The sequence below is a fragment of the Nesoenas mayeri genome, assembly GCF_963082525.1.
Source record: "Nesoenas mayeri genome assembly, chromosome: 18".
NCBI lineage: Eukaryota > Metazoa > Chordata > Aves > Columbiformes > Columbidae > Nesoenas > Nesoenas mayeri.
Window position 1 is genome coordinate 11,247,449 of NC_137566.1, and position 13,285 is coordinate 11,260,733.

The 13,285-nt window shown below is 47.4% G+C and overlaps 1 protein-coding gene across 1 annotated transcript in view; it reads left to right on the forward strand.

The window, feature by feature from the left end:
- Positions 1-2,502: 2,502 nt before the first annotated feature.
- DAB2IP (DAB2 interacting protein) overlaps positions 2,503-13,285 on the forward strand; it is a gene marked incomplete at both ends in the record, with an annotated part of 105,037 nt that continues 94,254 nt past the window's right edge. Inside the window, one exon of the mRNA XM_080355989.1 lies at positions 2,503-2,538. Coding sequence (XP_080212115.1) covers positions 2,503-2,538 — 36 coding nt within the window. The remainder of the gene's footprint in view (positions 2,539-13,285) is intronic.

The window sequence follows — 13,285 nt, forward strand, 5'->3', positions numbered from 1 at the left end:
ATGACAATCAGTTCCAATACAGAGCTGTCTGTGTCAAGAGAAGACTTTTTCCGATGGCTAACCTCAAATATTTCCTGCTGTGATTGAGACATTTCTTTTCCAGTGTCCTGTGACTATAGAGTTTCTGTGGTTGCCTTTGGGCCGGTGCGGCGCTGGCTTTGCCGTCGCAGCCATTGCTGGTGCCGGTGTCTGGGCAGAGGATCCCGGCAAAGGATTTTCCTCTGACCCCCAAGGAAAAAGGGCAGTTCAAACCTTCAGGCGTTCGTACTGTTCGCTGTGTAAAACTGTTCTGCTGTGCGGTTCGGGTAGTCAGGAGTTACTAATTTACCTGCAAGCTATTTTTACTTCCCTTTCAAACAAACAGCTCCCACCCCCCGCCCCAAACACCCCCGGGCAGCCCTCCCTCGAGTTATTTCTGCTTTCTCACTAATGGTTTTGTAATGTGTTCTCCCCTCTCCAGTCATTCCATGATGGTTAAACTAGGCTAAAATAGAGACTTGTCTCCAAACACCTTCATGAACCATGACCTTAAGAACGACAGGAAGCTTTAGGTCTTCACCCATGTCTGTGTTTTGGTCAAACCAATGCATTTGCTGGCTCTGCTTTGGGTATATTTTAATGATGACGTAAGAATTTAAGAGCGCAGTCGGTAACTTCAGTGCAACCAGACCCTGATATTAATGAGCCCTGGGTCACAACACACCCTCCGTTTCTCTGGGAAGTGTGTTCTGAGAGCTGGGGAGAGGCAGCAGATGGATGGGTCACCTGGCTGACACCCCTGGGCGCTCGGGTGCTGAGCCAGGGTGGTGCTGGGGAGCACAGCTCCGCGCTTTGCACATGATCCCATCGCTCCTGTTTTCCAGACGTGTAGGTGAGAAGTGCTTTAAACAACCTTGATTTTTCTGGTCATTAAGAAAATGCAAAGCAGCTTCTTCAGCTGTCTTGTCATCTTGAACTTGTTTCCAAAAGGCTGTCATCAAGTGGTTTCTTTATGGCAGTCCAGTAAAAAGAAGGCCGCTGTTCAAAGGAATGGGTGGGAGCCTTGGTGTGGAAGGAGATGACTCCAAAGGACTTGATTGCCTTTTTGAGATTCAAACAGCGCAACGTTCTGTGAAGAAAGTGGCTGAGAAATGAGAAGGCTTGTGTGGAGGCTGTGGAAGCGATGACCTGGCTGATGGTGGCTGTCTGGCTCTCGTACAGGTTACGTGGCAGCTGGTGAGGAATCATGGGCAGGATTTGCAACCAAGGAAGATGTCGCTGAACAGGCACTTCCCCCAGGCCATGGGTGGGATCTCACGGTCTGTCCTTTTGGAATAGCTCAAGATACCTCTCAGGAATTGCTGAGTGGAATTGCAGGTATTAGTTGCGAGCCATTACTTCTAACCTTCTTGCCTTGCCATAGAGATTTTCTTAAGACATTTTCTTAACCTTCAAAGCCACATGCAGATCTCTGACGCTTGTTGGTTCATACAGAAGACTGTGCAGTCACCTCTGCTCCCGAGGTTCGAGGAGGAGCGTTCTCCTGCTCTTCTGTTGCGTGTCCAATGCTGAGAACGCTGGAGTAGCGACACCTGAGTTTTTTCTTGACTCTATCACTAAATCCCTCCATGGCTGTGACCACAGGCCCTGCCCCTTGCCAGAGTTGCTGACCAGCAGAACGGAGGTGACGCATCCCGCCTTTGGGGCGATGGAAATGCTCAGTAATCAGGGCTTGAGCAGGGCAGCTTATTACAGGGTCTGAGCACCATCAAATGGCAGCTGGAAATAGCTGTGTTGTTATGAGCTCCATGGTGCTTTCGCAGAGGGTTTGTGAACTGAGGAAACACCACCTCCTGGTGCTGTTCCTGACCTTACCTAATATCTCGCTAAATCTTCTCGGTGTTCTGCATGTTTGTTAATGCAGCCTTTTCAGCCCCCTCCGTTCCTCCCCAGCAGGGCAGGAGGTAAGTATTCCTGCCCACATTTGATACTTCAGCAAATGCAGGATTTAATCATTTTCTTCCTAGTTACAAAGCAAATTGCAAGAGGAATTGGAGAGGGAACTGAACCATCCTGTGCCTGTAACCCCATTAGCAGCATCAGGTCCACAAGTGCACGAATTTCTACTTTGCATATAATTCTCACTCGGCTCAATACATTTTCTGTTTACCCATCTGCAGACTGGAAATAATGATAATGCCAACCTGTCAGGCATTATCTGAAGCTTACAGTTGTATAAAAAATGCTAATTGATGAAGGTGAAAGTCTTGCTGATTGAACATTGTTCTGGGCGGCTGTGGGAACACGCGCGGATCCAGCGGGGTGGTGGTGTCGGCTCGTTCGCGAGGGCACCGCGAAGGAGGGAGCCGCGTTTTGCAGGGCCCGCTGGTGTTCCCGGGCTGTTCCCAGGCTGCCGGTGTGTGTGTAACCATGTGTGTTCTCTGTCCCCCCGCAGAGTCCCCCCCGGAGCGCTGTGGGCAGAGGCGCAGCATGCCCAGCGGGGTCCCCGACAGGAACGCCACCATGGAGCCCGCGGCCACCGCGCCCTTCCGCGTCACGGTGAGTGGCTCTCCCCATCCTAATGATCTTTATGGCATCTTAATGACTATTAAGAGGTTTTGCGAGGAAGAAGAGGAACTTGCTCATCCCGAGAAAAGAGGTAGTGTGTGTGACACTGCTTGATTGCTTTTTTTTCAGTGGATGTGTTGGTTTTCGATACTGTCAGCAACGAGCAACTGTAAAATATTTCTTGGTAAAGCAACATGATTGGAAGGTGAATCTGGAGCAGGTTTGGGTAAGTTGTTTCACCCAGGAGAGTTTCCCCGTGGTGTTTCCTAGGGCAGTGCAGCGTGTTCATAGATGTATCTGCGGGGCTGCCTCTGTGCTCGTACAGAAGAGAAAATCCCTTGTAGCAGAACCTGTCGTTAACTAACAGTAAAACTGGCAGGCAGGCAATTCCCCAGAGCCTGGTATCCCCTCCCAGCAGGAACCATTCACTGTGTTCCATTTCTTCAATCCTTTTGCTCCGAGATGCTCTGCTGATATCACAGTTTTGTTGTGACAGCCATATGTAAAGAACGGGAAGTCATTTGGGAGCAGAGCAGCACCGCTACCACAAATAACAGCGATCCCAAGATCAAACGAGCTCTTGTTGCCCCATGGGGAAGGGCGCCGCTGTGTCCGTTTTACAGAAGGGAGCCAGAGACCCAAAGAATTCAGAGCTGTGTTGACCAAGGGACCGGTGGGTGCTGAGCAGCTCGTGGTGCTGCAGGCGGAGCAGGTGCCAACAGTTCTGCTGCCGTTGGAGCCCAACCACGGGACATCCGTGTCGAGGTGGCTCATAGGCCTGTTCTGCCCTGCAGATCAGTTCCAAGGGACTTAAAAGCCTTTGGTTCTTCTGTAGTGGGAATGTGCATGGTGGTATTTATCACTGCCTGCCCACTGATAGGAGTCATCTCTAACATCCTGCAGGTATTAGATAGACCTCTAGAGTGGATCACAGTAGTTTGTACCACAAGGATTCTGTTCTCTAACAAATAATATCAAATCCAAGTATCTATTTAATTTAGGAGTACACCCAGCTGACAAATATAAGCACAATGGTGGGATCATAAACATGCAGCTGAGAGTATCTGGTTTTATTTTCTAATGTATCCTCAGTCTGTAGTTAATGCAGCGGAGTCCTGGGAGGCTGGAACTTTGCGATCAGCTGGAGTTACAGGGTCTTTTGGGTAACGTTGAGGGAAACTGCCACTAGGAGAGAAATCTGTTTAGAGATTTAAAAAAATAAGTACAAGCATAAAGTCTCTACAGCTGGAGACGGGTATACCCAGCATGAGCAACAGCAAAGGCAATTCGAAGGTTGTATTTTCAAGAGGAAAATGCCTGGTAGATGTGGATAATAAGTTTGCACTCGGGTATTTTTATTCAGAGAAGAGGCGAATGGTCTTGGAGCTGGTTTGCTCGCTCTAAGTTTTCTCTGCAGGCCACACCTATTTTCCAGGCTCAGCTGCCTCATCACAACCCCGGGTAGGTAGAACCAGAATTTCAAAGGCAAGACAGTGGTGCAATCTAGAAGAAATCTGAGCACACCCAGTTCAGCCGAGAACATTCGCACTGACGGATGAATCATTAATAGCACTTTGTCTAAGTAGTTTATTTTAGTTCTATAAATTCTAAGCTTGTGGATGTACAATATTCTTGTGGAGCTTTATTCTGTGGCCCTTCTATGCAAACTCTTGCTGAATATCTGAGAGCATGTGTTTTGGTGCTGTCTTATTTGCTAAATGAAGTGGGAAGAAGTGATGGGAACCGTGTGGATGGCAGGAGGTGAGGTCTGTTTTGAAGGAGCGTGCGCAGGATGTGCAGATACTGGAGAAAATGAAGCAGCAAAAGGGTCTGAGATGTCTGCAGGCGGCTGCTGTGGCAGCACGTTGGGTTTTCTTTTTCTGGAGTTGATGAAAGTTGTTCTCCTAAGACATCCCCGTTCGAACAGGTTGAAACACGGAGGGATCATCTCGTGGGCTGATTCCACATGTGTCACCTGTTTGCTGAGCAAGGTGCATCTTCTCATCTTCATTCAATGCCAAAAGGGAAACTGATGTTTTTCCCCTTGTTCCACAAGCCTCCGTCTGATTGATTATCGGTTCCAAATGCTTGGAAACTGAGCATGGCAGGCAGAAACACAGCAAAGCCGGCTGGACAGGCACGCTCCTGCTTCGTGCCGCTCACCCGTCAGAATCTATCGCAGTAAATGCTTTGAACCTTAATGTACTGCTCGTTGATGAGGAAGGGGAAGAATGATGGGAAAATCTGGGTTTGGGAATATTTGTCTTAGTGTACTTGTAGTCAGTGACAATCAAATGTTGTTTATTCCATCTATCCTGCTTTCTGTTTTTAGAGGGGTTTTTCCCGTCTTTAAGCAGGCAAGCTCTTGTTAGCGAGGCGGCCGACGTGGGCTGTGGGTCCTGGCGTTGGCTGGATTAGATAAGGGCAGCCTTCACATGGGTGATCTATCGCATTTGTCTGCGCAGGCCTGCAGTCCGCAATCGTCTCATTTCTGCTCCTGCTCAGCCCTCTGAATGTTATTGCGATTAATATGAATGGCTTCATTATGTACAGTTTTTATGGCTGCCCAGATTTCAGCAGATGTCTGACTTAAGAAATATATTCTCCCTCACCTTCCCTCATTAACCAGAGGAACATTAGCAGTCAGTCCACTCCAGCCACTGGGAATAGTAATTAGTGCTTCAGTTTAGTGGTAATGGGATTATTACTTTTGAGCCTGCTGCTGTAGGGTTTGATGTTGTGAGCTTTTCATATTTTACAGCCGATTGTTCTTCCCTGACATCTCCATCCTTCTGCTGTTGAGTCTCCGCGGGGCGAGGACGCTCGGGAGCCTTTGGGATCAGCTCTCGCGTCCGTGTTGTGCTCCCGGTTGCTTTCTATGATGTGGAAACTAGAGCCAGCCGGGTGGAGGTGCTCCCTGCCCACGCAGGAGTGTACCGGGCAATTTAGAGTTAATTGGACGTTACAGTTTTTGTAGCAACTTTGGAAAACAAGAGCTCCTGCTGGTTTTTAAACTTATGGAGTATAACCTTGAAAATCAACTCTTAAGATTTCTACATCTTTGTATGTGAACTAGCTGGTTTTACTCCTTGATAATGAACAAATCTTGCCCAGTCCCAGTTATCTCCTGTTGTAAATGATTCTTTTCCATGTAAACCCAGCTGACTCCTGTGCTATCAGAGCTTTGTGTGATCCGATGCAGTCTCGGGAATTCAGGTCTCTGATCCAAGTGACCAGTTGGCTGAGATCCCTGATTCTGAACCTGCTTTGAGCACGAAGTTCAGTGGTTTTAGTCTGTGTCTGATGCATTTCAGGGATGTGTTTTGCACCACCAGCTGTCCGGTGCTTGGTGTGGACCAGAGGAAAACAGCAGATTGGGTGTGTGTCAGTATAAAACTTAAATATAAGCAGGGAAATTCTAATCCTAACAAATGTATTACACCCGATACACTCATGGCAGAGACAGACTGTCCTGACACACGTTTGCAGGGACAATGGTCTTGTTGGAGCCCTTCCCATTTGTCATGATTCTGCTCCCTGAATGAAGAGGCCTAATTAATAAGTGCTTCAAGAGAAGTCAATATCCAAGAGTAGAAAAAGAAAGACGGAAGGCTTGGTTTAGCAGGAATGTCAGTTAAGGTGTTGCCTTCTTAGGCAGTGACCTCGAGGTAATTAGCGGCTGATGATGCTCCGGAGCTGGAGGCACCAGCGCGACCAGGCGAGCGCTGGACTCCGCTCTGACATTCACCTTCTAGGAGAACACACACAGGCATCCCCGCATGAATCCGACGTGGTTTAAACCTGGAATGTGTGTTGTATTCTATCAAACAGATCTTGCTCTGCCCACCTTGCAGGGAATTCGGGAGCTGGGGTGGGACTGCTGAGACTTCTCTCCCATCTCATTAGAGTGCTGCCATCTATTGGCTGCTTTTGTTAGAGCCTGATTTATTGAGTTCCCGTGCACATATCCCAGGCCAAGCAGAAGTCCAAATTGCCAAAGGACTTGTTTGGAGGAGTTGGACTTAGTGACTGGATCAAGAAAGCGGAATGTTAGTCTGCCCCACTGGCTGTGCGAGGAGCCTCCTTCCAAACAGAGGGATTTGGTGTAATGGGAGTCCGAATATTTGTAAGCAGATTGAAACTGGCTCTCTGCCATTCTCGCAGAGCCGGGTCTGAGGATGCAGCTCTTTAATCGCTCTTCCCCCAAGACACAAGGTAAAGCTTAGGATTTCCCTCTTCCCAGACCTTTATTCCTCAGTTCCACTATCAGTCATTTGCTTTGCAGGGTCTCAGAAAACACTTGTGTCCTTCTTCTGGTTGAAGCCGCATTGGCTACAAAACAAGAAAAGCAGCAACCCAAAGCACATTGCAGCTCTAAGGTACGTGGTCAGGCTGTCCCGTCCGTCCGTGGAATTGTGTACATTGGAATGGAGGGGAAACCGTTCTCAGAGGCTCCAAGGCCAACCCAGCGGTGCAAACGCTCTTCCCGGCCCATCAGCGTCATCTCCTTGTTGGCTCGTGCTCCTCCATCTCCTGCCCCTGGTGCTGTGCGCTCCTGCGCTGCCCTTGGCGCTGCTCTGCCTTCACAGCCCTTCGACAAGGAACCGTTTGGAGTCACAAATCAATAGGAAGTCTTTTTGGGTTTTAGTTCTTCTGCTTGTAATGTTAACCTGTTTTCCAGCAATTTTTCTGCCTGTTTGGGGTGGGTATGCAACCAAATTTACAGTGATACAGTATGAGCTGCGATGGCATTCCTCCATCGACCCTGGTTTTAATCCTTGATAAATGAAGTATTAAATACTAATGGCATAGCAGTAAATGGAAACTCCTGGAGAGATGAAAGGGAGTAACCCTTCTACTGAACATAATCCTAAATGATGGGATCCTAGTTCAAGCTGCTGGGGACAAGGTACTAGGGGGGTTTTGACTCAGTTTTTTGCCTGTGTATAATATACACTATTTTCCATTTTGGTTTATTTATTTTTTTCCAAAAGCCATCATGTAAATTATATTATAATAGTTTGACTTTGGAGAATTTATCTTCTTGTATTATTTGTAGAGCCAAATGGTGCTTCCCTCAGCATGATCACCCTGCCGTTAATTGAAATGTAATTGTTTACTAAACCATTCCAACTAGAAGGGAAAATTACTATCATTTTGGTCTGGCTGCATACATTAAAGCCCCCCTTTTATGGGGACTGAATTTAAGGAGAATAGGAACATTATCACGGGTGATATATAAACATAAAGCTATTATCATCAAACTGTCAACCGCAACTGAATTTGGATAACTGGTGTTAGTGGCAGCAAGAAACATGTAAATTGCTTTGAGAACGTGTGTGTCAGTTCAGGCGCCGTGTCTGCACGGGACATGCTTGGAGCTCCACGTTCCTGGGCACTTTGGGGATGGAAGGAGGACGAGGTCGTTGTGAGCACTTGCGGTTATTTGTGCTCTCGCTGGTACCACTGTGCAGGACTCGGCAGTGCTGGCCTGACTGTGGGTCCAGCACCCACCTCCCCGCTCGGTGCTCTCACTGCACCTTCTGTGGGTGCATTTCCAGGCTCTCCACAAAGGTGACAAGTTCTGAGCACCCTCGTTTTAACTGAAATAGGGAGAAGTCGACCAGCATCCGTGCGATCGTGCAGCAGTCAGGATACCCGGCCTGAGCTGTATTTCTTCATTTCTAATTCCCAGTCACGATGTTAACCACTAGCTAAGCTACTCCTAATTACTTATCCAAAATCCTCCTTCCGTTTCAAGAGAATGAAATATTCTTCTCAAACTCGATGTAGTCATGTGAAAATGAATCAGTGATCTTCGGGACTCCCCGGTGGTCGCTCCCAGGTCCGGGTGCCTGGTCTTCTTGCTTTCTCTCCATGTTGTCAGATTTCAATCGTTTGTAATTAAAATTAGAGCCCTCTGTCTTATTTTTCTAAGTCACCTTGTTAACATAAATCTCTGGATATTCTTGCTTTGTGATTTTTGCGTGTGCTTTATGAGACATGGGAGAAGTTCTGGTTAAGGCATTGTTTTAGGAAAGGGGGTATTTTCCTATACTCAGTGCTACCTAGCACATGAAACTGGTTGTAAATATATGTTTAACTATTTGAGTCTTACCTTCTATATTGCAAACGATCTGAGTAAACATGGAGTGTGCAGCTGGGGGAGTTTCGGGAGGCAGCGGGTTGAGGGTACGCGGGGCTGTCAGATTTCAGCACGGAGCTGCAGCTCAAACCATGGTGGGTTTATTATGTGCTTCGAGCAGGAGAAAGGAATGACAGGATAAAAGACGCGGTGCTGTGACCTGCTTCACTGAAAAGGGCTCGGCAAGGCAAGGAATGGATTTTTTCCTTCCTTTTTGAACTGGGTATGTTCCAGGGAGTCTCTTTTTCAGAGCCTGCAGCCTAAAGGAGAGTTTTGCAGAAAGGAAGAGGCATAAGGGCTCATCAGCAGCTTAATTCACACACTGAGGCCACTTCTCTTTAGAAGTATTGGTGATCCCAGTTAAGTTTTTGTGGGCTGGAGCTGGGTTTGCTCTGCTTTGGGTCGCTGTCAAGCGGCCGTGGCTGGACAGCAAAGCCCTGTGTTCCCGGGTCCATTGGGACCACGCTGAGCCAGCGCTGAGCTGGGGCTGAGCCGGTGCTGAGCTGGGGCTGAGCTGCTCCGTGCTCTGGATGAGAACAACCAGCCCGATTTACCTCAGTGGCAGCAGCTCCCGCCGCGAGGGGAATCTGAATTGCTGTGCCCCAACCACCACTGAAACGTATTCAGGAGTAGGGAAGAAACACGCAGTTTGGTTCCTATCTTAGGCCTGGGCAGTGGATTAACAGGGGACCGTGTTTCTAGGCAAGATAAAGTGAAATACTGTGTAGTTCCTAGGCGAGAAAGGGGAAAACAAACGTTTCAGCAAGCTGCCTGGCTCTGCAGCGGGTGTCAATTAGCACGGTTCCCTTGATTTCATGTAGTCATTCCAAATGTCTCCGCGTTCTCAGCCCTTGCCCTGGGTCCGTGACACCGGTGACCTCCAGAGAAGGACTGGTCGGGGTCCAGAGGAGACCAGGAGCAGGAGATCCCTGGGGCTGTGCCGGGAGATCAGATCCTTGTGCAGGAGAGAGGAGGGAGCGTGAGACGGCAGCTCCGAGTTCTGCCTGGAGAGCCCGGCCCAGGTTTGAGGGACAAACCCGCCTTCTCAGCACTGTCTGGCTCCTTAGCTCCGTCCATTCCTCACTCCTGTAGAACCGGTGTCAGAGCCATATGAGCAACACCAACAGTTCCTCTGAGTTCTTATGGAACGAGTCCACAGGAGGAATGTTTAACATTTCGGCTGGAAGTGAGGCTGATAGGAAATGCTAATTCACATTTCAGTCTTTTGATCAGTGCGTGTTGAATGATAATGATAAGTGATAGCACTTGGCGCTCCTGTAGCACCGTCCTTCTGAGGCTGTTGAAGTATTCTGCCCATCGGAAGGAATTCAAGCTTGCAATTTATCACAACGCCTTAAAATAAATGAGGAGACTAAGACATGGAGAGGTTGTTCAACTTTCCCCATCTTTCACAGTCTATATGAAAGAGTTGGGACTGGATGGTAGTTCTGCTGATCGTCTTACAAGGAGCAAAACCAAGATACTATTTAAAATGGTGAATGAGATTAAAACTGTCCAGATGACTGATGTTTAGAACATGTTACGTGTTGTTTGTGGCAGTTGCACAGTTTGATCCATGCTCAGGTGCTCTGTTGTATTTTTATCTGTTGTATTGTTTGAATTCCCCCCTCAGAGACAGACAAACAATCCCAAACTCTCACTGGGTTTTTCAGCACCACATTTGGGTTTGTATCAGTTCTTCAGTCTCTTCCCTTCCCAAAGGATGCTCTGGACACAAGTGGTACCTCGTGCTCACTTCAACGCTACTACAAGCAGAAATATGGTAGTATTTCCAACTCGTCCCTGGATGACCAAGTGCAAACAGCCTGTACTAATTAATAGGCTGCATGGAGACAAATGAATCTGACCGGTTTCATTGCTGTGAGATGAGTGAAAGGCAAAAAGTAAACAAACAAAAGCTTTAATTTGTTTAAGCCTCCAGGCACTGAAAAAACCTGGGATTGCTGGTAGCACAGAGGAAAAACAACCATTAAAATACACAACTTGACAGTGTCCCTTTAATTTGTTTCTGGGTCACAGATAAAGAATTGCACGGCAGATACAAAAGGTAGGATAATAACCACATTCTGTTCTCCCGCTTTCAATAGCGCTGATATTGTGCTTTCAGAAAACAAGTCAAATAGTGCAAGGTATTATTTGAGTCTCTTGGAGAGCTGCGGCAGAACACGAGCGTCCGTTTAATTAGGACCTTCGTCTCTGAACTTTTTTCATTGGGGAATTCGTATTGGTTTAGCTCAGGGATATTAGGTATTAATTTAGATATTAAACTGATTGCAGTGGAATTAATATAAATGTGTGCCATTGCCACAGTTAACACTGAATAGTTGGCAATAAATTTTTTCCAAGTTTTAACTTAATTTCTGAGACATGTTTTTTCTCACTTATGGCTATTAAAGAGAAGTGTTTAGTCTAACTATGCCATATTTTGAGCCACAATTTCCTGGACTTTCCCTGTGATAGATGGTTCACATCATTGTGTGCTTTGGTAAGAGCTGGAGTTGTGCAGGAGATGCTGCGTCCAGCTGGAACTGCTCTGGTCTGTGTTGTTCCCCCGTGGAAGGGTCTGACATGGAAGAGCTGGTGGCCCTTTCTGCTGCTACATGAGGTCAGTTGGAAGTTATTTTGGAGGTTTCTTCTTCCAACCCAACTCCTGAACTGGTGCTGCCTATTGTGCAGAGGTTCCTCCAGCTGGGGACACTGTTGTTCCAAACCAAATGCTTCCACTTGACACCGCAGATCTGATTCGGATGCTCTCATGATGATTACGTGGTCTCATGGTTCTTGCAGTTGAATAACTGTTTGCTGCCGTGGGTCTGTATGGAAACGTACATGCTAAGATGAGTTTGATTTCTAGATACTTTTTTCAAACTTTAGTTACCATGGAAACAGGATCCACTTTCTCCTCCATACTGTCACTTTTCCTCTGCACTGCACTCTGGTGAGGAATAGGCTGGATTTGTCCTCCACACCCTCTTTTTCCCCTGGTGAACAGGGATAGTCATGGCTCAGGCATCGAGGACGATTTGAGGGAGCGACAGTACGAGCTGTGATGCCGCTCCCGAGGTATTCAGGTGCTCCTGGAGCTCTGCCAGCAGGTTCCTGTCTTTATCTTCCTCCATAATTACCACGGATCATATCTTACTTGCAACACTCTTCAAAGCGCCAGGGAAATTAGCTCCAGAACTAATCATGTCTTTATTTCCTAAATGGCTCAATGTCGGTACGTATGCCGTTCTGCGGGGTGGGATTCACGGTGGTCGGCACAACCTGCCCCTGCCTGTCCGTCCCCTAAATGGCTCAATGTCGCTACATACGCGGTCCCGCGCGCGCACCGCAAGCAGAGGGAGATGTGCCCGGTGACGTGCAGAGGTGTGTTAACTCATGTTGTGTTCACAGACCAGCTGGGAGCCCCGAGGGGCTGTGCCGTCACTTGGGCTCCATGTCCTGCCCAGCAGAGCTGCTGGAGCTTCTGCTCCGAGACACGGGCAAAGGTGGAGCCCAAGGCTGCCTTACCTGCCTTCCTCACCTATTGCAGGAGTGGGTGGAATCTAGGATTATGTTTTCTTCCTGTACTAATTTTACTGAGCTGTTTATTATCTAGTTTAATACTGAGAGCAGAGGTCACCATGTCTTGGGAACAGGCATGTAGTATGGAAAAAGGTGGGGACACAGCGTGTCCAGTTTGTACTCCCATGGCTGGTTAAGAACAGGGTCAAAGGGCTTCCAGGTACCTTCATTAGTGTTTTGTGCCTCCCTGTCAAATCCAGATTTTTCTCAAGATTGACGAACAGTCGTTCACGTCCCTTCACAGGAAACGAGGCCCCGAGGTGGCACAACTGGTGGGCACACAGCCTGCCTTGGTAATTAGCAACTGAGTCAAAAACAGTTAAGGAATAAATGAACGAGACTTAAATCTGCCTGATAGAATTGAAATTTCCTGCTGGGTGACAAAATTCTGCTTTAAAGATAGCAAATCCACTGCTAATAATTAGGCAAGAAATAATCACTGCTAAGACCCAAAAATAGGATCTGCCACTTACAATATCTGTCTTATTATTCTGCAGAGGGATAAAACAGCAACGAACTGCATTTTTGCCTCCAGTTCTTGAAGGATATTCCTTTTGGTTCATACCTCTGGCAGACTTTCAAGTTGAGCGTCCCAGGAAACATTGTCAGCTGTGGGTTTCATTGCTGCCCCACATCACGTCCTTAACCCAAAGACCAGACACAAGGTACAAGCTTGGAAGGACAAGGAAAGGAATAAAGGTGGAGAGAAGTCGCAGGGAGTAGTCTCGCATTGTTTTTCCACTTAAATTGATGATTGAATATCTGTGATTTCATCTGAGAAGAAAGATAGTTTCATTTTGCGTGGAGGGGGCAGGTAGAGACCTCACATCCAGTCTCTATATGAGGTCTCTATATTTCTAGTCTCCAGTTTCTATTTTAATAAGGAGGGGGCTTTGAGAAATATTTTATAGATTTATAAAGCCACCTAAAGTTCTTGATTTTTTGGGGTATAATTTCAAGCAGAAAGGCGCCTTCTACTCCATCCTAAGGGTTGTTACGTGGCAC